The sequence below is a fragment of the Pieris rapae genome, chromosome 3 (assembly GCF_905147795.1).
Source record: "Pieris rapae chromosome 3, ilPieRapa1.1, whole genome shotgun sequence".
Classification (NCBI taxonomy): Eukaryota; Metazoa; Arthropoda; class Insecta; order Lepidoptera; family Pieridae; genus Pieris; species Pieris rapae.
In genome coordinates this window covers 2,804,874-2,828,750 of record NC_059511.1, presented here as the reverse complement: position 1 = coordinate 2,828,750, position 23,877 = coordinate 2,804,874, and the positions used below count along the sequence as shown (strand labels likewise).

Below are 23,877 nucleotides of genomic sequence, written 5' to 3'. Positions count from 1 at the left end.
ATGTTTTATTTTGTATATAATAAGTGAATATTAAAAACTAAATAACAGTAAAACACTAATAAATTCAATCGTCTTCAAATTTCTCGTCGACTACACCAGTTTGGAATGGCGGATCGCGCACCAAGCTTAACAATTTGTCCAACTTCATGATCTAAAAAATATAGAATATTCTATTAACATACAACCTAGGATAATGTTTATCATGTTTATTGATTCATGAAAACAAAATATAACTTACTACATAAACTTAAAAAACAACACATAAATTTGTAGAAACGAAATTCTAAATGCTGATGTGAGTTTATATACGGAATGTATTAAATGTAAGGTTTCAAATATAAAACTTTTTGTGAGAGAAAATTACTTAATGCGGTTCACCTATTCATCTCCCTACGTCATCTAACGACAAAAACCAATTATGATGTAGTTATCTCATACACATATGCACTCGCGAGCCCTGGCATTGAGAGTGTCCATGGGCGGCGGTATCACTTAACATCAGGTGAGCCTCCTGCCCTTTTGCCCCCTGTTCTATAAAAAAAATACTATTCATCTTGGTAAGTACTGGATGTGGCATACTTAAAATTATGTAGAAAATCGTTGCGGAATAGACTTGGAATCGCTATTGAAGTTGGAGGGATGACCTTGTACTGACAAACGGCTTCAAATAGTACTTTGATAATGTTAATAGCATTTATAAATCTTAGAAAAAATATCTGAATGTAATAAAGATACAATATAATAAGCTGTAAAAAGTCAAGTGACGTGTAGCAGTGGGGTATACTGGACTAAACTGGTTTTCAGGCTATATAAGCACGGCGCGCTGTATGGTCGGGCGCACTTCTTCGACGCTCGCACTAGATATAGGACGTTACTATTGTTGTTAAATTTGTGGTTAATTTCGTGTAATTTAATTTGGTTATTTTTAGTAATTTTATTTGTTAATTTCTAACTTCAGTAGTGGGATTCGTTCTCATTTCTGATTAGTTTAAATTAACGCCCACGTGGTTTTATTTTAGTCAGTTTGAAACGCGAGTGTTATACGTTTAATAAAAATAATGGAGGGTAGGCGGTGAACACGTAAAAAAATGACGGTGTGCCCGTCTCTGGGCTTGAAGAAACGTTACAGTCGATATTAAACCGTCAACCGACGCAAGCGACTGAGCTATGTCCACCAGTGGTGTCACCACAACAGTGCTCAGCAACACCACCGCGAGGGGATCGGGCCTTTGCACCGACATGCGCAACACCATCGGATTTGCTGCTTTCTTCCTTAAGTGACACTCGTTACCACCTGGTACTGACGGTTCGCACAATGGTACTGAGAACGCTCCGGTGCCAAGTTCAAGCAGCGCATGCGAGTCAAGCACTGATCTGGTACTTAATCAGGTGACCGACAAACTAGTAAGTGCGTTGAGCACAATTCTGGTAAGATCTAACTCCATTTATATTTCTAATTTTGATCCGTCTTTCAAATATTTCGATATATGGTGTGAGCAGGAAGACTGCGCGGTTGTCTAATTATTGGGATGACCGTGAGTGTGTATCTCTGATTGGATACTGTTTGAAAGGGGATGCTAAAGTGTGGCTAAATGAGTGGCTTAGTAATGATCATAGTTGAGAGAATTTAAATAGCTTTTTCCGTAGCGACTTAGCAAATATTTTATTCGACGTAATGACAACAGACTCTGATAGTTATCTCATGTATTGCGTGTTATACGAGGAATGAGTGAAAAGTTAATTGTCGCAGTAGTTATTCGGGGTATTAAGGACCCACAAGTTCGCGCCGCCGCGACTTGTGCTAATTTATCATGGGAAGGCTTAGTTAAATTCCTCTCATTATATACCAAGCCCCTAGAACCGCGCTCTATAATACAAAATCACGTTAAAAGGCCAAATTTGCGAGATAATTTCGGAAAACGAGATAATTTTCAGTCTAATATTAACTGTTCATGTTTCATGTAGGGAAATTGGTCATATACAAATTTTGTGTCCTAAAAAAAAAACTAAGTATGAAACCGCACCAGAGACTCAATCTACAAACAATTCAAGTTTAGAAAAAAGGCAGTTTTCTAATATCAAAATTATTTGCACATTTTGTAAGAAGGTAGGACATAAAACGGAGGACTGTTTTGTTCGACAGCGTTCCGAGTCGAGCGGTAGGCTAAATTAGTTATAGTTTACCGCCCTTATAAAATGTCGTGTGATGAAAAATTACGCGTTAGAGATATCATAAAAGATGTGTTAAATCAATAAATAATTAGAGATAGAGATTTGTAAAGAAAAAAAGCGATTCAGATAGGCTTTGTGTCGACTTTAAACTTAAAACTCAAAGACAGTTAAAATACCCGCTTCCGTTAATTGAGGACCATATTGTTTGGCTAGGTAAAGCTACCTATTATATTTACCTTGATATGGCTACTGGCTTTCACCAGATAAAATTAAATAAAAAAATCGACACCACTCCCGAGATTCGTAACACCTGAGGGTCATTATGAGTAAATACGTTACGATTTTACATAGATTAGGCAGAGCCCTTGTGTGTTGTAATTGTGTATATGACGTATTATTACCTAGTAAAACAATAGAAGAGGGTTTAGGTACATTACATGATGTGTCAGAGATGGGGGTAAGGGTAAGGGACCCAGGCAGGCTTTTTCATTAATTAAAAAAAAAATGTAACTTTCAGACTACGGAGATCGAGTATCTATGCCGAGTCATTAGCAATGGTCAAGATATGAAGACATCGTGCATTGCGAGGTTGACTCGCAAGGGTGTGCATTTCAATGGCGGCGATTTTGCATTTGTGCCAAGCTGTTGGTAAGCTAGACTCCTGTATGCGCGGACCATATGTGGTTTTAGCGACGTTGTCGCAGGATAGATATGAACTAAAATTAGTCGCTGGTTCTTATGGTAAAGCTGCCGCGGAATACATGTTGCTCTGGCGCGGGGAATGGACCCCTGATGTGTGTGCCGCATTCTTTGAGAGTAAGTAATTTTTACTTGCCTTTTCAAAACTTATGTATGTTGATAAATGTTTGTGAAAACTGTCATTTTATTAGAACTGCTTATCATATAGGTAGTAACTATTTTGGTAAAGACCTGCGGGAGTCTTGTGTGATAGTAATGGAGTCGCTCTTACTATCAAAAGCAATGGAGTCGCTCTTGCTTAGTGTGATGTACAGTAATGGAGTCGCTCTTACTGTTAAAGCAATGGAGTCGCTCTTGCTTAGTGTGATGTACAGTAATGGAGTCGCTCTTACTGTTAAAGCAATGGAGTCGCTCTTGCTTAGTGTGATGTACAGTAATGGAGTCGCTCTTACTGTTAAAGCAATGGAGTCGCTCTTGCTTAGTGTGATGTACAGTAATGGAGTCGCTCTTACTGTTGATAGCAATGGAGACGCTCTTGCTATGTAAAAAAAAAATAAAAAAAAAAAATGAACTAATGTTGTGTCGAAAGTAATGGATGCGCTCTTACTTTCGATGAAGTTATGTTAATTTAACGTTATAATAACAAAAATGATGTAATTTTTAGGTGGCGCTGATGATGACGATAGTCCTTCACCACAACCACCGCACGTGATACAAGAGTCATCAGCAGGTCAAGTTTCAACATGCCAACCTGCCTATCATCACACGGGCGAGGACGCACCGTCGTCAGGAGAGGCCGAATAAGCTGTAAAAAGTCAAGTGACGTGTAGCAGTGGGGTATACTGGACTAAACTGGTTTTCAGGCTATATAAGCACGGCGCGCTGTATGGTCGGGCGCACTTCTTCGACGCTCGCACTAGATATAGGACGTTACTATTGTTGTTAAATTTGTGGTTAATTTCGTGTAATTTAATTTGGTTATTTTTAGTAATTTTATTTGTTAATTTCTAACTATATTATATGCACATTAACCCCAAATATTTATATATTATACAGATAAGATTACTATTAATTCTTGATTCAGCACGTGTCAGTTTTTGTATTTACGTATTTATTTATTTTTATAATTTATTTGTTAGGAATCTTACCTGTAAAGTTCGCTGGTCTACGTTCTGGGCCTTCTTAGGTGGTTTGCACATTACTCTTAAGTTGGGGGACAATTTCACAACGTGGCAAGTACCTCTGCAAATGTATGACAATTGATTATTATGAATGCGTATTTTTTTGTAAGCATTTAAGCCTTAGAGACGGCTGGTTATGTCACCTTAGAAAAATAACTATAACTAAAAAAAACTACTAACTAACAAGAAAATACATATATTTTTTTTAGATTTTTCCCAGGTTTTTTTTACTTTTTAGACTTGTGGTGGACGCTCAAAGATAGGATGACATAACCTAGTACCCTAGCTTTAAACTTAATGCGTTATTTTATAAGCACTACCAGGTCTGTATTTCAGTAGGTATAGGAGGAGATCGTACTCAAAGCTCCATTATTTTTGTACTAGATGAAATAAATACAATTGAACTTTTGAGCCAATATCTACATACAATCACGATACAATTTTATGTATCAATCTTGAAATAATATTAACTCAAATAAACAAATATAATATTATATTGTCACGAAAATTTACTAATAATCTACCTAGTAAATTTTTCGGATTGAATAAAAAAATAAAAAAGTCACTATGCCTCCAGAGAGATTTGAACTCTCGACCCCTGGTTTACAAGACCAGTGCTCTAACCCCTGAGCTATGGAGGCGATACTGGCATAATCGAAATATTATTATTGTATCTATTACCTGTTTTTACATACATCTGATATCTAATTTATATCATTAACTTCTTGTGCGTAAATTATTACATTATATTATCGACATGTCCTTTGAAGCGATGCTGTGGCACATTATTAATTTAACTTTATAACAAAACTAATCCCTATCTTTAATATTGTAAGAAATGAATAATATAAAAATATTTATAAGAAAACTGCAGACAACCGTAAAACTACAACTTTAAATGGATCAAATGATCTTTCTTCTATAAACTAAAACAAAGTTGTAAGAGCCACCATGGATTAGTGCCATATAAATATTAGGTATGTATGAAAAAGAAAAAATCGCGCAAATAGTTTTTTATCTTATTTTTATGTCACTTATACGCTAACTATATCTCATATTGGGATTATATTACGGCCAAGAACTCTTTGCTCTTCGAAGACAATCTCCTTAAAGTCCCTGTCAGCATCGGAACACTTGTGGTTGAAATAACGACTCACTATGAAGAGAGTTGGTGATAAAATTAAATGTATGTATGCAAGAGCAGTGCTATTTAGATTTTTATGTAATTTTTCGTCTTCTATTGTTTTTTTCTTCCTATAAATATACTCTGAAGTCTATCCTTTCTTTTATCGTTTCCGTGAATCTCATATAGATGTGATTTTGTTTAACCTTAAATAATAAAAAAAAACATCTACGTACTTGGTGTCCCCACAAACGATGATTGGTAGTCGGGAGTTAAAATCGATCCTGGTTAATTTCTTGGTTTTCTTAGAGACCACAGCTTGCACACAAATCGGCCGATATTTATTCACATTCAGGTCATAAACGTAGACCTGTATAATGGTTATTACGCAATGAAAATTAATTATAATTACGTAGATTATTATCACTAAAATTGAATTTTTTGTATGTTTAATATATCTGACTTAAAGGCCAAATATGGAATACAAACTGCTCGATATTTATTCACATTCGGGCCGTAAATGTAAAAATAAAAAAAAAATTGAAATCGTTTTATTACATTGCGCCACTAGCTTTTTTACGTGACGTGTATCTGTAGCATGGTAGCTCTCAAATGAATAAAGCTGATTTTATCTAGATGCTTTTTACAATATTTTAAGATCCGTTCAGTTGTTTCAGTTGTTTATCAGCTTAGAGTTGGAGGCGGCAGAAATTTTACATAAGCTTATAAATTAAATAGCTCAAAATGATTTTAAAACACAAAAATAGTACAAGGAGTAACCTAACGTATGACTTTCAAGCAGTTGTTTTTAATAAAGAATATTTGTTTTGCAGTACCCTTCCATCAGCCGTGCAAGCCGCAAACACTGTGCTGGAATAAGGCGCCCATTTCACGTCTCCCACAGACGAGCCTAGCTCAAACATGAATAGTGGTTCACTGAAATTTTACAAAATTTATAAATACTTGAAGACTATTCGTACCTTTTTATATAATTTTTACATTATATTTGGATACAGTAAAATTATATAAAGTACGTATAGAGAAAACTATTTATCGTAAAAATCACGATATTTAATGTTTTCCATTTCATAAATAGAGATATTAACAAAGAAAAAAAAATAAAACGCAAAAATGAATCATGGTTTTCGAAAAACAAATATGTAGACGAAATTCCTAACGAATTCCTAAGAATTGGTATTGTTGTAGAACTCAAATATGTCCTCTTTGGTTCGTCGAAGTCGAAGGTCGAAGTGGCCAATACTACAAAACGTAATTTTCATATGTAAGGTAATGCCTAGTATTTAAAACTAGAATTAATTCTAGAAGAAGTTATCAAAGTAACAGTTTTGTCAGATTACTTTATAGTTTACATTATTATTAAGTAAATATTAAGGAATTTGACACAAAACCTACACGTTTCACACTATTCCTAATTATAAATTCCGTAAAATATAAAGCCACTCACTCGCGTCCATCTTCCCATATCTTAACTCTCCAGTCACCAGAGCATGACGCGTAAATACTGTTATTAAAGTAGTTGTAATGAATTCTATAAACGGGCATATGATGCCCTTGTACTGATCGGACATAATTCCTGTTATATTTCAACGAACATGTGTGAATCATCCCATCTTCTGTTCCGACCATGAAGATATCCGATTTTTCTGGGTGAAAGCATATACAGCTGCCACAACCTTTAAGCAATAGGATAAAATATATATAATAATAAATAAATAAGTACATTTAAATGTATTTTTTTTACCTACCAACCTCACCTTCGTACACGTAAAATACCTGAGGTTAGATTACTTACTATGTATAATAATTGATAGTTTGTCATGGACGCTGGAGTAATAACGACATACAATATAACTTAGCGTTTTTACATAAATTATTGTGATGTGATATTTGTCCGAGTGATATATTCTGGAATTCAGTCATTGTTGGTTTTATGGAGGAATTAATTTTTAACGTACATTATTTTTAATATTAAAAATAATCAGTACCTACTACTAACGTAACGCTGTCATTAATATTCTAATGTGGAAAGTGCTTTAGTTTGAAGCGTACTATAGAAGCTGTAAACGTTCGATAATTTCGTTAGGAATTTTTCGATTACATAAATTATTATGTATATTTAGTCAAAATAATATGGCTAAGATAATGACAAAAGTGATTTTAAATAATAAGGGCAAATTTACGGAACCTTTATTTGTTTTATTAGGAAAGTCTCAATGTAATGGATTGCATTCAAAGGTAAGTAAATTTAAATACATTAGTAATACAATGAAAAGGTTTAGAACTGGCCAGTTAGAAACATTGCTAATAAAAACTTTTTTGAATTTCAATTTTAGAACTCTTTGGTAATCTAATGTAGTATATTGCATACATTTGTCATTTGTTTTTGTAAAACTTTTGTTACACGTGAAAATGAACCTAACACGAGAAAATTTTCGGTGAATAATTTATTATTGACTTTCGTGGGCTTACTCAACAACAAAGCTATGTTAGGCTGCGATTAGTATTTCTTAATGAAGCCTTATCTCGTGCCAGTATTTACAATTGGTTTCACGAGTTTAAGCGTGGACTTATCTCAATGATGAACCGCGACATTCTTTAACAGCGACTACTGAATATAACATCAGACGCATGATAGAGGAACGTAAAGTGAACTATCAGCATTGGTATGAGTCAAGTTAAAAAAATATTACACGAACATTTAGGCATCATGAAGCTTTGTACCAGATGGATTCCCCATACTTTAACCGACAACCAAAAACACCTTCGCATGGACTCAAGACTTTTGTCGCCATATGTTGATAAGTTCAACGGCGGTGACTTAAATGCTATATCTTAACAATTTTAACAATATTACCGTTTTTTTCAGGTATCTGTAAAAGAAATCAAAATACCAATACCCGGGGGTCATATAGCAGGTAAACTATGGGGTAACGATCAGCAACAACCTATACTTGCTTTACATGGGTGGCAGGATAACTGCGGAGTATGGGACCCCTTAGCACCCATGCTCTGTGATAAAAAGCCTATATTGGCTATTGATTTACCAGGACACGGGTTTTCATCATGGATAGCACCAGGTACCTTGTCATCATTTAACGCAGTCAGATATAATTAACTTCGTTTTTGTATTGAACTCAATGTTTTTTTTTTGTATTAAGACCAAGATAACAAAATAAACATTTCAGCAGGTAGAAATTAATAGATAATAATTTTTATATAGTACTGTCAGTTTTAAACTGCTTGTTTTTACAGGTGCCTTACAAGATACCTGGGACGTTGTACAATATATAATAGAGTTAAAGAATTATTTCAAATGGGACAAGTTTTCTATACTGGGTCACTCATTGGGATCGGTCGCAGGTCTGAGATATGCTGGGTTGTACCCTAAAAACGTCGACTTTTTCATAGCCATTGAAAATCTTGTATATGAGGATCATGATATTGATCACTTTCTAAAATATCTGCCTAAAGCGTTAGAGAAATCTCAAATGAGTCAACATGCTCTCAACAACGAGCCACCGGAAAGTACGATGGAGGAGCTAACTTATAAATTATATATTGCGATGAATAAATCTGTTGATAAACAAAATATGCACTATTTAACACAACGAGCTATAAGGCCTTCTAAACGGGACCTAAGCAAGTTTTGTTATACGAGAGATATCCGTTTAAAATATCTATCTATGAAGCCGCCAAATATAAAGTTTCTAGAGACGTTGTTCAGTCGTCTCTCGTTTCCGTTGTTGTATATAAAGGCAGCTAACTCGTCGTATAAATTATCTGACGAACACTGTTTGAGGGTTAGAGAAATACTAGAAAATAATAACCCTTATTACGAAAGCCACACTGTTGGAGGTAGCCATCATGTCCATATCAATAACCCAGAGAGACTGGCGCCGATAATCGTAGATTTCTTCAGAAAACATAAGATTATTCAGGAATGAATATTTATATTGTTAACTTAAATGTTAAGAAATTAAAATATTTACAGCGAAATGATAGCGGTTTCGCGTTAAAATTTACGATGCATGCACGGAATGTCGTTAAAGTGTAGGTAGATTATATCGTAATATTAATATAGTTTAGTATTAGAGTTATTTATTTAAAATCAAATGTGGGACTTTATGATGGGGGTGAACTCGTTTTTGTTTTAAGTTAATCTGATGCAGATTAACTTTTTTTTTAATGGCTTTTATTTGTGCCAACTGGGCACAAGGCACTTCGCCAGTGTTGTGTAGATGGAGACGGCACGAAGGAGATTGATCGGTGAAAAAAATAATTATGCACCTAAAAAAATAGTTGAAGTTCCATTGTTAGTTTAAAGACAACACAATTATGAGTAATAACATAGTTAAATACTACTTCCTATTTATGAATAATTTATATATATGTATACATATTACTCTTTAATTTCAGATTAACTTAAAACAAAAACGAGGCCTTAGACATACTATAAAATACGACATATTATATAATTGTTTTCATGACACATTAACGATTTCGTGGAAAGAGCTGTTAATATGCATTTGCACATGTAAAAGTCTTTTGTCAAAAAAAAGAAATAAATTCTATAAATGCAAGTTTTCTTTCTTTACGGATGTTATATTTTACTTCATTCCTCCTGTAAATAATAAATAATTTCCGATTACTCACTGTTTACTGTGAGCAAAGTCCCATCAGGTCCAGGTAGTGGTGGAATATCGGACTTAAGCGTGATAATGGTAGTGGCTTGTAATTCTCCCGGCATCACTGCCCATTGGACAACTCGTCCGTCTCCAGAAATAGAGAAAAAAGAGGCTTCACCATCTATTAAACGGGCTCCCCAACGAATCTAAATATCATCGTAGTATTTGATAAAATTAAAAGTCTACTAAGTCTTCTGTCTAATATGCATATTTATTAGATGGAAACTTACCTCCCACACAATATTGCTATGTTTGTCTCTCACAGAATCGGATTTGTACTGATACGAAGACTCCAGGGTAAGTTGTGCGTTGTAGACGCAAACGTTACCATCGTATTGGCCTGAATAATTGTATAATTAAAAAAAAAAGAAAAAAAAACAGTGACACTACAAACTTTTTGGTCTATCCTCAGTTTAGTTTGTTTCATGATTATTTGTCAATCTAATAGGGAAGTAGGTGATCATTCCCTGCAACTGACACACGCAGTCGAATAAATGTTAAATGCGAACATATAAAGAAAGTCTATTGGTGCACAGCCAGGGATCAAAGCTATGATCTCAGAGATGAGAGTCGCACGCAGAAGCCACTAGGCAAAGACTGTTCATTTGCAAATGTGTTGAAGTAAATATTGTAAGGAGATCAGCTCAGGTGACATAGAAGGTTGATCACCAACTTGCCTATAAAGGAATATGGTTAGAGAGATAAATCCTATCTGATGACAAGATTTAAAGTAATACTTTGAAAGTAACGTTTACCGGAAGAAGACTTATCATTTGTAAAATCTTAATTAATTATACTTAAGCTATTTAATTAAACTTTATATAATTGAATAATCAATTATATAAAAATATTTAAGTTAAGTATATAAAATAATAGTTAAATTAAATAATATGAGGTAATTATGTAAAGGTGCAAACTAATATTACTTGAGATATATTTTCTGATTTTATATATAATAAATTATATTCATAGAAAATTATAAAATAGTTGCAAGAAATTTTCAATATATGGGTATATTATTATACTACGTACCAACACATATCAGGTAGGGTGTTTCCTTATAGACATCGAGGCATATAATCGGAGACTCGGTTATTACCGAGTATTCCGGATAAGCGGGATTCTTAATGCTGAACAGGCAAAGGCAACCGTTCTTTTGCTGGTTTGTAAAATCCACTGTAATTATATTGTTTACTATACTTTTTAGCGAGAGATATATAACATCCAGTGTAATGACATTTCTTATTATAAGATTTATTTTGTGTCCTTGATAATCTTACGCACGTGTACAAATATTTGATTGTTTAACAATATACAAAGAAGAAAGGTATTGAAGCATTAATTATAATTCCGTATCGACTTATCTATTACTTACTTTTTTCTACTATTTACTTACAAGAGCCATAAGCAACAGCGAAAAGATCTTGATAATGTGGATTCCATTGTACTTCGCACACCGCATGACTCCTCATTGGCTCAAACTGAAACTTCCAGAGTGGAAGAAGCGACCCCATACCTTCACGGAAATCGTCTGATGGGTCGTCCCAGTAGCGATAGTCTTGGGCTGTTAATTTTGTATGTGTATATAGTAATAATAAGAGGGATATTATATTATATCGTACACTCTTAGAAATGAATGTAAGTGTATTATAGGTTTAATTAACCATCCGGAACTCGATAAATTTAATAATTTTAATAAAACTACAGTAGTGATACATTCTACTGCTTTAGATGATCAAGATCAGAACGAGAATTGTACTATTTACTAGCAAAATCAATCAATATATATACGTCATAGGTAATCCCTTCAGTACGCACGCGTTTTTTGCGTTCTCTCAATTTAAATGACATAATTTCAAAAAGTCTAGACGTAGTTGCTTCGGTTGTGGTGATTAGAGGATATATCTGTATATTAGGCGTGAGTCAGGGCAGCAATCTAGGGCCATTGCAGTTTCAATGTTGAACGATTTACCTAATTGCCAAATTACCTCGTCATTATGAGTAAACGCGTCAGGGGTGATTCTGAAGTAGGAAACGTTAGTGAGGGAGCTAGGAGTACCCGTGGATGCCCAACTGAGTTTCGGAGATCATGTAGTGGACATTATCAAGAAAGCATACGCAAGAATGGAATTTGTTCGTTCAGTAATATTAAAGCCATCTCAAGCTTGCACAACGCTCTGGTTAGAAGTATCTTAGAGTTACTCGTCTGGGCTCCGCATGCAGTTAAATACTACCTTATGATGAAGCGCATACTGAATAAGTTTACCTTTATAATAGACTCTACCAATTCGTATTGGGGATGTGGGGTATAATAAATTGGAAACCAGACGAAGCTTAAAGTTGGCCTAATATAAACTGAACGTCTTATGCAACCCAAGTGTGGGTACCCCGTACTTATGGGATGAGTGGCATGTCGAAAGCTTAGGTTATATGCGATACCAAGGGCAAGAACCAGTCCGTTGCACAGATCTCCGTTATCGAAGACGTTGCTACTACTTGCGCCTAAATGCTGTCTCCGACACTATCGATATATGTTCGCAGAGTGAATTCAGTACAGTAGTAGTATATTATGTGTTTAATATTATATGTACTTTATTTGTAATAAACAAATAGATAAATATATCAATTCCAAGAAAGAGCTTGCTCAATAGCCACCCATTGAGTATTTCTTATTTGTTTTATTTAAAATTGTTCATACCAAATAAATAAATGAAAGTTGTCGGCTGTTTTATTTGAAATTCACCATAAATAAAACAAACATTAGGATGATTATAGTAAATATCATTTTAATCAAATTTCTTCACATTCCCGTAAATGTCCTGTGAAATCATGAATAGGTTTTAAAATGAATTACTAAAAATAAATTATCCTTACCGATATCATCAAAGATATTTTGGTTAACCAGCCTCTCCAGAACGGTCCAAGCCTCTCGAATCCGCTGAGCAAGTTTCTCGTCGTGAATTTGTTGTTCAGATTTCGCGTGTTTCGCTGCTTTCTTGCGCAACTTAATACGAAAATCGACTAATTTAAAAATTCAATCATTATTCCATTTAAAAATTCAATCATTCTAATTAAACTATTTTTTTTAAATTTTAGCTTTCATAAATGATAAAATTTAGTAAAAGTTAATGTTTAAGTTGATAAAACACAAATAAAATGACTATATAGCTAAGCTAAGCGAATAGCTAGATCGATTTACGCCCCCGAAATCCCCCGTATACTAAATTTCATGAAAATCTATATATAGATTTATAGATATATAGATTTTCATGAAATTTATATATATATATATTGCTTGCTTAAAGATATAAGATAGTATACAAAAGTAACCTTCATAAATACATGTAATTTAACTTTCATATACATAGGTGTACTAACTCTTTTAGGTTTCTCATCCTCTTTCTCGCGCAGTTTCCTCGCATAATCCTCTTGATAGAAGTCAAATATGATGGACTGGAGGCAAGTTGATCCGTAGTTCGCTCGGGGTGGTGGAATTGTTTGAGTATCAACAGACTAAAGAAATAGAACATTACATTCGAACACTTAATACATTAAGCGTTTTATAGCAGTTTTTTAACACCGCTACGTGGAAGCAAATACCCACTAAAGTATTTCGTAACTAATTTGACTTGGGCTCCTTCAAGAAAGAAGATTGGCAACGCACTTGCGAGCCTTGTGGCAATGTTCCGGTCTGTTAACAATACTTACGTATTACTTATTTTCCCTATCCAACTGAGGCTTGCTAATGTGTAAATAACAGTGAAAGTACGTATCGGGGCATGAACTCATGGCATATATAATTAAAAAAAGACCACCAAACCTTGTTCGTCTACATACACACTTATTTTTTAACTTACTGTATTTATAATACTCTGTTCTAATTAGAACGGCATTTTTAAATTTGATCATTGAGACACTCACTCGTCTAGGATTGTTGTAAGTGAGCGCTGCTCTTTCACAAAAGTTGAATTGATTCGCAAGTTTTTTGACTCTGGGTTTGATTTCGATAACATCTTCCACAATTGGCTCTCCGCCATCCAGTTTATCCTCCTCTGCAAAAGAGAAAATGAATAAATGATGCATAAGAAAAATATAGACAAATTTAAAATATTTGTAAGATATATTACCAAATTCGCGGTAATAGATGATGCTAATATGGCTTTATTCTTAGTATCCAATAGGTGTCGTACTCTCGTCGAAGGCGAGGCCGTAACGTAATATAATCATCATAATATAACGTAAAAAATTAAATTACTTATCTTAATCTTATCACGGCGGAAAATAATTAAAAGTAGATATTTATTAACAATAAAGACGAAGATTTTTTAATTTTAGTATAATAGGTGCGTCTATCACTACTAAGTGTCATTGCTACTATTCTGTTTTTGACCGCTGCAAGTTTTAATATTTCAATGTACTTAGAATAAAAGCTATATTTAGGTTCAACATTAACGTGTTTATCATACTGAAATTAGAATCGTAAAAAATCCAGCATTATATTAAAAATACGTACTTTCTTCAGCGGCAGCCTCTTCTCCAACCATTTCTGCTTCCTCATCAGCGGCTTCTGTTTGTCCTTGAACATCCTCTGGTGGAGCTTCCGGCTTTTCCTCCTCTTGAACAACATCCTCTAAAAAAATATTTTACGTTTTAACTAGAAGGCCAAATTCATCAGGTGGAAAGTGTTAGGTCTTTGCTTATGAGGCAATATTTAAACAAAAACTTATTTGTTTAAAGCGTACCCTCTGGTTTTGCTTCTTCTGGTGGTGGTTGAGGTTCGGGTTCTGGTTCCTCCTCTTCTTCTTCCTCAGCTGCTGATTTCTTCACCTTAGCACGCTTAGGACCAGCATCATCGAAACCGACCATGCCTAAAATTAATTGAAACTAATCATAAATGATTTAATCTATAAGCAAAATTGTATTATTCCGACACCGAAAATATAAAACGTTACGTTACTGCTAATTTTGTAACTTTAAGATTATATAAAATAAGTCTAGAGGTAATCTTACCATAGCCAGCTGCAATTTGAGCTTTTGCTTCTTCAGAATCTTTGCGGATTGCCGTTCCTTGATATATGTATAAAGGGTATGCCTTTCCAAACGTTGGTTTAGGTTTCAAAACAAATTTGTTTAGCCCGTAATGATATGCTACTTCATCAATTACCCATTGAGGGTTAATAGTCGTTAGAACTCTTCCAACCTCCTCTTCAAGATCCTGTGATAAGCGAATTCTTATTAATGGCTAAACGATTCATGTTAGTTTATAAGTCGCACCAAAATAGCTTAATTAGCCGTTCAATAAACAGCCTAGCCTTTTAACTAAACGGTTCCGCTTAACTAGCGGACTGAAAGATATTAAGCCGTAGCGTTTGTTAAATAAACTAGCTGGTAATTAGGCCATTCGTACGATAGAATCTTTATTTGACAGAAATAAAAAATATGAAACATGTGACATAAAAAATATATCTTTTAAAATTAAATTGCTTTAGTTAAATTCACATTATTATTGTCACAACACTCTTTCATTGTATTAGTTGTTATTCAATTTTGGAACAATAAACTTTGGAAAACACCATCAAAGTTGTGGTTTGCCGACGCCATATTGACAGTGTGAAGAGTTTCGTTGTGAGTGTGAGAGTGACAGAAAGTGGAATTAAATGTAAATGAACAGTCCACAGGCCAGGCAAGTAATGAAACGTCATTGATTCAAGTAATTTGCCTAGCTGTTTGATCAACTGACTGAACATCTTTCAGGCCGCTAGTTAAACTAGCTTAACTGGCTAGGTTGTTAATTGAATGAATAATTAAGCTAGTTGGCTGCGACATATATATGTCACTGTTAAGCGATACGGTCTCAATCCAAAATCAGGTTATTATTTTTTACTTCTATTTTAAATTCTCCATATAACCCTTGCCGAAATATATCGTCGAATAAATGTTTCTTACTAACCGCATCTGGTACTTCTTCTTGATCATCAGGCTTTATCAAGCTCCGAGGTTTTAGCCAGTCCAAAGCTCCGTCATCTTCTGCTATGTTACCGCGAGACTTAGTAGCTTCCCTCTGCTATATAGAAAAAATAAAATAAACTTCATTGCAACACTATTTAATACGTAATATAAAAAATTCACGCCCACATCAAATTTCTGCAACGCTCTAGTTAGAAGCACTGTCTCATCATCCAACTTCAAAGCACGTTTGACCATAGCTTTCAACATTATCAAGCTGTTTTTATCAACCAACACAAATACGTAGGATCGCTGATAAGGACTGCTGCGTTCTAAACGTTAAAGCACCACTTTGATTTACGAGTAAATTCTGTATTTGCATATTATTTTATGTTACATGTTTATTGGTTGTGATCATGTAATCCGATTGTAAATATAACTGCCATTTTTAGCTTAGTGAAAGCAAGCGTAAACAAACTATTAAGAACGATTGCGTGCTTTAAGCATTTGAAATGGGTTAATAACTTTTAAATTCGTGGAAGCATTGTTATTCATGAACACGCAACAAAGTGCGATATAGCGCTACTCACGTCACTGTCTTCCTCAGACAGCATTTTGACTGAAAAAAAATGGTTTAAGATAACCGCAAAACACAAGGACATGGGTTTAACTGCAGTCTTCTTGGTAATAATTAAACCTGGAGGTAAACTGCATTGCATTGATTTCGAATCGCAAGTGTTAGTTCATTATCAGACACCCCAAGATTTCTATTTAAAATTGACATTCGCAACTCTCTTCTTAACAAATTAAACTCATTAAATTTGTATAGTTTGTACGTTAATAACATAAATTTAAACGCGAATAGTACATTTAGGATGAGATACATCCCTTAAAAACCAACGAAACTCCGTAATATAAATTATCAAAAAAATAAACAAAATTTTTAGGTCTGGCTTAGATTTATGTATCGGTTTCCTGATCATTTGCTAATCTAATAGGCAAGTAGGTGATCAGCCTTCTGTGCCTGTCGCCCTCGACTTTTTAAGTCTTAGGCAAGCCAGTTTCCTCGAAGGTTTCCTTTACCGAAAGTTAAATGCGCACATAGATAGAAACTCCATGCATGCACAGCTGGGGATCGAACCTCAGGTAAGAGAGGCACGCTGAAGCCAACACAGCTCTGCTTAAATTTTCAATAATATAAATCATAATAAAAATTATGTGTTTATATTTTAAAACTGTAAGTCATATAATCGGTATGGAGTTAAAAGGAGTTCCGGTGAGCGTGTCATCGAATTCTAATTAGTGCCGGTGTCTGGCATTAGCTTGTACAGACGACAAGACCGATTTATGCCAGTTCTATTTACCACCGCCTTGTAGGTTTGTTACCCACCAAAGCATTTAAAGTAAAACTCCTTTATAGGCGTTGGAAAAAAAATTACGGTCACATTTTTCGGATACGCGCCACAGTTTTTCGTTACGCGCCATATTTTTTTTGTATACCGCTCTTGATTCGAAGAAATCTCAAGCTATTAATAACAAAAACATATAATGACAATGATACTAATAATTATATGTATTACAATTAATGAAATTCTGTAATAATTATAGTATTAATAAGGTAAAATGAAATAATTGCATTATTTGCATTTGATAATAAAAGCCTTTTGTTAAACTTTGTCTAATTTAACTTCATTTAATTAATTTCTGTTAAGTTGCATATACTTAATACATAATTTTTCGAAAAATAAGTTCATATCACTTCTTACGTGTGTACACTAATACATAATACATTTTTTATGGTACAGAAGGCACACAGCATGTATGTATCCAAATCCATCCAGTAAATGTAAATTTAAAAGCAATATTTTTTTAAATCACATACAATCATTATTATATTAAGAAATATTAAAATTGACGTTTTTAACAATAGCTTTTCATGTTAAAAATAAATCGCTTTCGCTGAAGAACAAACTTTACAAGACTGTATTAGCTGCGCACCATTTAAGCTTTAAAACGACCTGCATTTGGAATTTTGTGGTATTCGGATAACAGCGAGTTTCAAAGAAAAAGTTCTGGTACTGTGTAAAGAAACGTTTTGTTTGTAGATCATTTTATTAATTTCACTCACGACTAATAATTATCTATAAATATTATTATTATAGCTGGCTCTAAAAATCAGCTCAAAATAATTACTGCGGAAATCTTGCTGCAAACACAATTGGAGTAAATATGATAATCACTTAAATAGCCATAGATCGCAAGGAAATGAGGCTAAATGCCTGCCAATTTGTGTGGTGGCTATTACAACGTGGGCTTGTTGACCGGAAAAGGTTTCATAATACTGTGGACTGTGGACAAGTAGTAAGAGAAGATAATAAATCAAGTAAGTCACATAGGGTCTAAAGATGAGAACCTATTTAATATTCAATTAAAAAGCTATTTTGGATACATTTTTTAAATGGAGAATCAATCGGATAGTACACAAAAACTTCTACACGATATGTTTATTTTAGTATAAGAAAGAAAACTTTTAAAATACTGAACAAATCTGTGGTGATATGTATGACAATTTTTCTAATACATACTCTTTTGATATATTCCGTGATCAGTCTGTGCCTGACGCCATCAACTTTTTGATTTTTGTTTCCTTACTACGAAAAACACATTGGTGCACAGCCGGTCAAACCATGATCACAGGCATTAGAGATCAAACCACAAGGGCAATACTGAGTTATCTAAAATCTCGGTCCTTTTTGTTTAGACATGTACTGAATTTTCCATACATACTTTTTGTGCGATATAAAAGACGAAATATGATTCAGGTTATAAATTTTTTACGATCGTGGTATTTTGCTTTAGCTGTTTTCATACATTTTACGTAACCTACTTTGATATTTATTGTAACACAAACCAACACCAATAATTTTAAATGTGTGAATTTATATGCAATTTAATAAAAAAGCAAATAAGACATGGAAATTACTGCTTACGTATAACGATAATGGTCACACACAATATTGAATTTGCGTTAAGCAGAGTAGACACTTCATGCCAAGACGAAAACACAAGACTTATATATCCATACTGGTTTTTACGAATTACTAATACCAAATTATATTTAACATATTTTGATAGAGACTTGATTGTTATTAATCAACAGGAATCTCGGAAAGCTGACAAATTTATTATTTGTTTATTATATTTTTCTTAGGATTATATTTATTGACGAAATGCTGTTCTATTAATAAAGTTAACAGAATAGTGTTTACAGTAGAATAGCAATGCTATCCTAATAATTTTATTATTTAATTCAGTTCCTATGTTAGCTACTTTTAAAAGTGTTTATTCACCAGTGTAATCATTTTAAATTTGAACTATTTATGGTTTTATATTAAAATACGACAATACTTTTCACTTTTTATGACAAGCTACACTAATGGTATGTAATTTGAGATTAACACTTAATTCACATAAAACAGGAAAAAAGAAAGACGAAGCATGTAAGCATGTGTTTTCCTGTTTTTTCCTGAAAACCGAATACTTAATAGAAAAAAAAAACTTATAATTCATGCCACAGGAGGTAAAAATAGGGTCAGATTTAGGGGAGGCCAACCGGGATTAAAGCTCCGGGGATTCAACAAAAGGACGGTCGTAACAATAGAGACATAGTAAAAAAATATTTTAAATTCCGACTAATAAACATTAGTAAACAACTTTTCTGTGGATATATTTAGTAAACGAATATACCTACTTGAAAAACTCGACTGATTTTTTTCTTCATTTTAATTGGACCATAATTTGGGCCTCGTTGCCCCGACTACCGAGGCATTCAGTCTGTGCGACATAATCTAACATCTAATTGTTTAATTTATTAGTACAACGGTAAAACCAATATGAATACACAAAGCCATAACCCAGGACATCGGACAGACACAGCTTGCCAAGGTTATATACAGCGTAGCCTCCGACTTACTGTACTCACACGCAGCCTTTTTATAATCAATCCCAAAGATTTCTCTGAAGACTTACTCCGCCAAATGTCTGGCAGTCGTGGTTTTGACATTTTCAAAACACAATTCTCCTCTGAAGTCGGCTAGTACAATCCTAGAATTACTTTGTTAAAATATATTGAAAACTAAGTTATTTTAACATTGTGATTTGCTTGTTTTAAGTTGTTATGTAAGAAATATGATGCCTATTTAATATTTGGGTTATAGATATGTGTGTGTGACCATTGTACAGTTTGGATAGGTTCTCATATTATGTATCTGATATAGCGCCCTTTCGTGCCAATGTAAAAAACCATGATGAAAATAAATATTTTATGCTTTCATAGTTACAATTGTAACCTGTTTAAATAAATTAACCTGTTTAACTAAAAAATATTTGAAACTCTTTAGTTTGTCTCTGAAAAAATTTAATCTTACCTATAAATAATGATCAGTGGAGCATAAGGTAATGCCTTGTAAGGGTACACGCCAAACTTGGTTTAGAATAATCTGATTTATTAAATTAAAACAAATAGTAATGAGTAGGAATTAAGATGTAGTGCAGTATGATATATTGCTTTAGTGAATTTCTGAATTTATAATAGTGAATGTTCTTTCATACGGAAAAGGGTCTTATTTTAAATACCTATTGTGGGCTATATTTAGTAATAGAATATGAAAGTAATTGTAATTTGTATGTACGTCAGGGATATGATTTTGTAATACGTTACAAGTTAGCAACGGCAGTTAAATCAATAAATTTTATTATTCGCCTTACCAAACGTTACATAACATTAATATTGTATATGTCCTTCAACATTAAAAAAAATAAAAACGTGCATTTAAACAATATTTAAAGTTCTATAAGAATTCCAGTAACTGTTTAATTTTACAATGATTAATATTTCTTTTTAGATATACCATGGATATTTCGTACCTTTTTTGGCGCCATACCAAGTTAGACGTAAATTAAATCAGCACATTAACATTATTTTAACTAAAAATATATTTTTCGTCCTTTAAATCGTCCGACTTTTAAATTGTCAATTGGAGGATTTCGAATGCGCGCGCAGTACCCTGTTTCCATGGCAACGCAGAGGGCGCCTGCTCCCAGATCTGTAAACTGCGTGAAGGTTTGACGTGTGCCCATATTTCATAGCTAGCAGTGTTATCAATACATCGTGTCCAAGGACCTGCATCAGTGCATCCAGGTAATCTAAAATTAGAAATTTGAATATGCTCTATTGATTTTTGTTCAGAGCTATTTCGTATTAGGCGAACTTATTTTTTATCGATATTGATAAAATATTGCAATAAAGCTTTATTAAATTTATCTACGCGTTAACTACGTTTCACTTTTCATTCGATTTAAAAAAAAATCGTTTAGATGTATTTTGTTATATGTGTTTTTCTTCCTTGATCAGCTTGAAAATTGACTAAATTAACTTTAAATATATTTCAGGAAAATCCTATAGTGGTGAAAATGGGTAACAAGGCATTGATACCCCGTATTAGCGACCCATACGACAGTGGCATTGATAGTGATGAGGGGAAGAATTCAATCATGGTAGGAATTTAGAATGTTTTACTGTAGCATACGGGCAAGTAGGTACGTATAAAGAAAATATTGGTGCTATGTTCACAATCGAACCCACTACTTTAGGGTAGCTTAAATGATATGTAGTACTATTATGTCAAGTACCAAAAAACCTATTTTTTTTCAAATACATATAACATTTTAAATTAAAAAAAATCAGAAATCTGAGGTACAACCTCTTTAAGCCTCAGATTTCTGAATCTGTTTCATGATCATTTTTAAATCTAAGAGGCAAGTAGGTGATCAGCCTCCAGAGCCTGACACACGTCTTCGACTTTTTGGGTCTAAGACATGTCGGTTTCCTGAAGAAAGAAGAAGAAAGAAAGTCCATTGATGCACAGCCCCGGATCGAACCTATGACCTCAGGTATGAGAGTCGCACGCTGAAGCCACTAGGCCAACACTGCTCAACAACATTTTAAATTACTCACACTCAATTTCAGAACGCTGTCTTTAGTAAGGACCATGAGGAGGTAAAGTTCAAGAGCAAGAATATTTTCAACAAGAGCAGCATTCCATATGAAAAACTGGGTGAAACCTCTAAAGAATTAGACAATTCGAAAGTGAGTATAGAACGCCTTATTGGCTTCTTTCAAATTAATTTTGGTATATATAATAATGGTCCGATAGCCTCCGATTGTATAAAAAAAACTAAGGGCAGGAGGCTCACCTTATGTTAAGTGATAGGCTCGCAAGTGCGTTGCAGGCCTTTCAAAATTGGTACGCTCTTTTCTTGAAGGACCCTTACTCGAATTGGTTCGGAAATACATCATAAATGTATATGCTCTTTTCACAAGAACAATTTCATGATTGTGACAAAAATTTTCGTTTTAGTTCCAGAAGACGTTTCTAAGCAAAAATCCCAAGGGCGGTGTTAATGGCGGAAAGCAAAATTATGGCGACGGAGTTAAAGGAAGTGACTTGAATCGTCCATTGATGGACTCATTCAAGTCTCAGGAGCAAATGGTGAGATTAAGAATACTGATTTCATAATTATAACAAAAGAAATTTGCGTAGTGGTTTTTGTGACTTCCATCCCTGTAGACGTCACGGTGTACCAATGGAATTGTCTAATTATTCTATAATTGGAATATCTAAGTACGCAATTAGCACTTCTGCCTACGTTGAATGAACATCGTGAGGAAACCGTCTGAGACTTATGATAACAGACCAAGCCCAGTAGGATCAGAGGTTCTGGGTGGTGGGATTTGTGTCTTCACCACTTTGAAAGGAAGCGAAAAATAAATATTGCTCTGTCATATTTTTTATATACACATCACTTATATATTTGTTAGCCAGTGTTATATACATATCACACTATCTGGCAAACTGCACAATGTTTTTTTTACTTTGAAACCAGGTTATTCCATTGTCCATTAAAAACACACTTAATAATAAATAAAATATATGCACCAAAATTATCTACGTTAAGCGAAATATTTAATACAATTTGCAATTCGCGATATTTCCTTGGTTCAAGTTCGCCAGGCAACTTTTAAAGCTGTTCTAATTTGCTCTAATTTGACCAAAGATTTATACTCAATAAATCTGACGCACGTAGAATTTTAAATATATTAAAAGTTTTAATGCATTATAAAAAAAGGTATACGTTTTCAGAGAATGACAAATGCTAACCCGTCAGACGAAAAATGGACTGCGTATGAGTCTGACGGGCGCGACTCGCCGCAGCTTTATGAGGTGGAACTGACAGCTTCGGACGAGGATGACAGCTCAGTTCTGGAACTAGTCATCCCGATGCAATCTAAGATAAAGCGATACCATTGGCTGTTAGAGTTCCTTTGCTTCGGCTGCTTATATCATTATGAATAACTTACAAGATGTATTTTATTGTTATCTTTTATACAATTTTTTATACTTTCTTGGTTAGAACTGATATAAGAACTCATTATAATTAAGTTTATATGTTCTATTGATGATCTTCCTTAATTTACATAATGTTTAAAAGTCTAATTAGTCATTTTATAAGTTCGCAAATACTTGAAATTTACCAGGTTTATAATTCATGGTAATGATTGATATAAAGAAAGGAGGTTTTGTCAATAAACGAAATAGATAAATTAAGTTTGTGGAGGATTCATTGCACAGAAAGGTCTTGGCAGAATTATCTATGACCTATTTCGGAGTTGAGCAAGAAAATAGCAAACTATTTGAAAAAGTCGACAAGCTACGCGATTCTTTATTAAAAAAAACGTTTATTTTGGAACATAATATCATCATGGTATCACTTATTCCACGTCATTAAATTCGAGCCTGTTGGCATTCCTACTCATCGGCAAAGAAGACAGAGGGTGTTGGCCGAGAGAAAAAGCCGGCGTAAAAAACTCGGTACTCTTTTTAAGAAAAAAGCAAATCATCAAACAATTCTACAATATAACTTTAGGCACGATGGCGCGCTTGAAGGCTGAATCGTTGTATTCCCTCAGCGTATTTTTTTAAATAATATA

General features: G+C 33.9%; 3 protein-coding genes, 1 long non-coding RNA gene and 1 other non-coding gene across 5 annotated transcripts; 3 read left to right on the top strand and 2 right to left on the bottom strand.

The window, feature by feature from the left end:
• Positions 1-8: 8 nt before the first annotated feature.
• LOC110991644 (dynein intermediate chain 2, ciliary) lies at positions 9-19,890 on the bottom strand. Its single transcript, XM_045634544.1, has 18 exons — positions 19,857-19,890; positions 18,413-18,474; positions 15,832-15,945; positions 14,892-15,096; positions 14,624-14,749; positions 14,395-14,511; positions 13,803-13,933; positions 13,260-13,394; positions 12,756-12,885; positions 11,278-11,445; positions 10,914-11,057; positions 10,112-10,221; positions 9,850-10,027; positions 6,641-6,869; positions 6,012-6,111; positions 5,412-5,545; positions 4,020-4,113; positions 9-151 (listed from the first exon to the last, which is right to left on the bottom strand). The coding sequence occupies exons 1-18, from the start codon at positions 19,888-19,890 to the stop codon at positions 65-67; spliced, it is 2,298 nt and encodes a 765-aa protein (XP_045490500.1). The 3' UTR covers positions 9-64.
• On the top strand, positions 948-3,586 carry LOC123690679. The gene is made up of 3 exons (XR_006751281.1): positions 948-1,428; positions 2,690-2,988; positions 3,536-3,586. It is a non-coding gene; the product is annotated as an uncharacterized LOC123690679 (long non-coding RNA).
• Trnat-ugu lies at positions 4,621-4,693 on the bottom strand. Its single transcript has one exon. It is a non-coding gene; the product is annotated as a tRNA-Thr (tRNA).
• Positions 6,972-9,768, top strand: LOC123690678 (serine hydrolase-like protein). The gene is made up of 3 exons (XM_045634531.1): positions 6,972-7,431; positions 8,063-8,273; positions 8,449-9,768. Exons 1-3 carry the CDS (start codon positions 7,327-7,329, stop codon positions 9,138-9,140), a joined length of 1,008 nt encoding a protein of 335 aa, XP_045490487.1. The 5' UTR covers positions 6,972-7,326; the 3' UTR covers positions 9,141-9,768.
• A 1,065-nt stretch (positions 19,891-20,955) lies between the features above and the next one.
• On the top strand, positions 20,956-23,676 carry LOC110991361. The gene is made up of 5 exons (XM_045634532.1): positions 20,956-21,027; positions 21,279-21,383; positions 21,856-21,975; positions 22,247-22,378; positions 23,030-23,676. The coding sequence occupies exons 2-5, from the start codon at positions 21,300-21,302 to the stop codon at positions 23,240-23,242; spliced, it is 549 nt and encodes a 182-aa protein (XP_045490488.1). The 5' UTR covers positions 20,956-21,027; positions 21,279-21,299; the 3' UTR covers positions 23,243-23,676.
• The last annotated feature ends 201 nt before the right edge of the window (positions 23,677-23,877 follow it).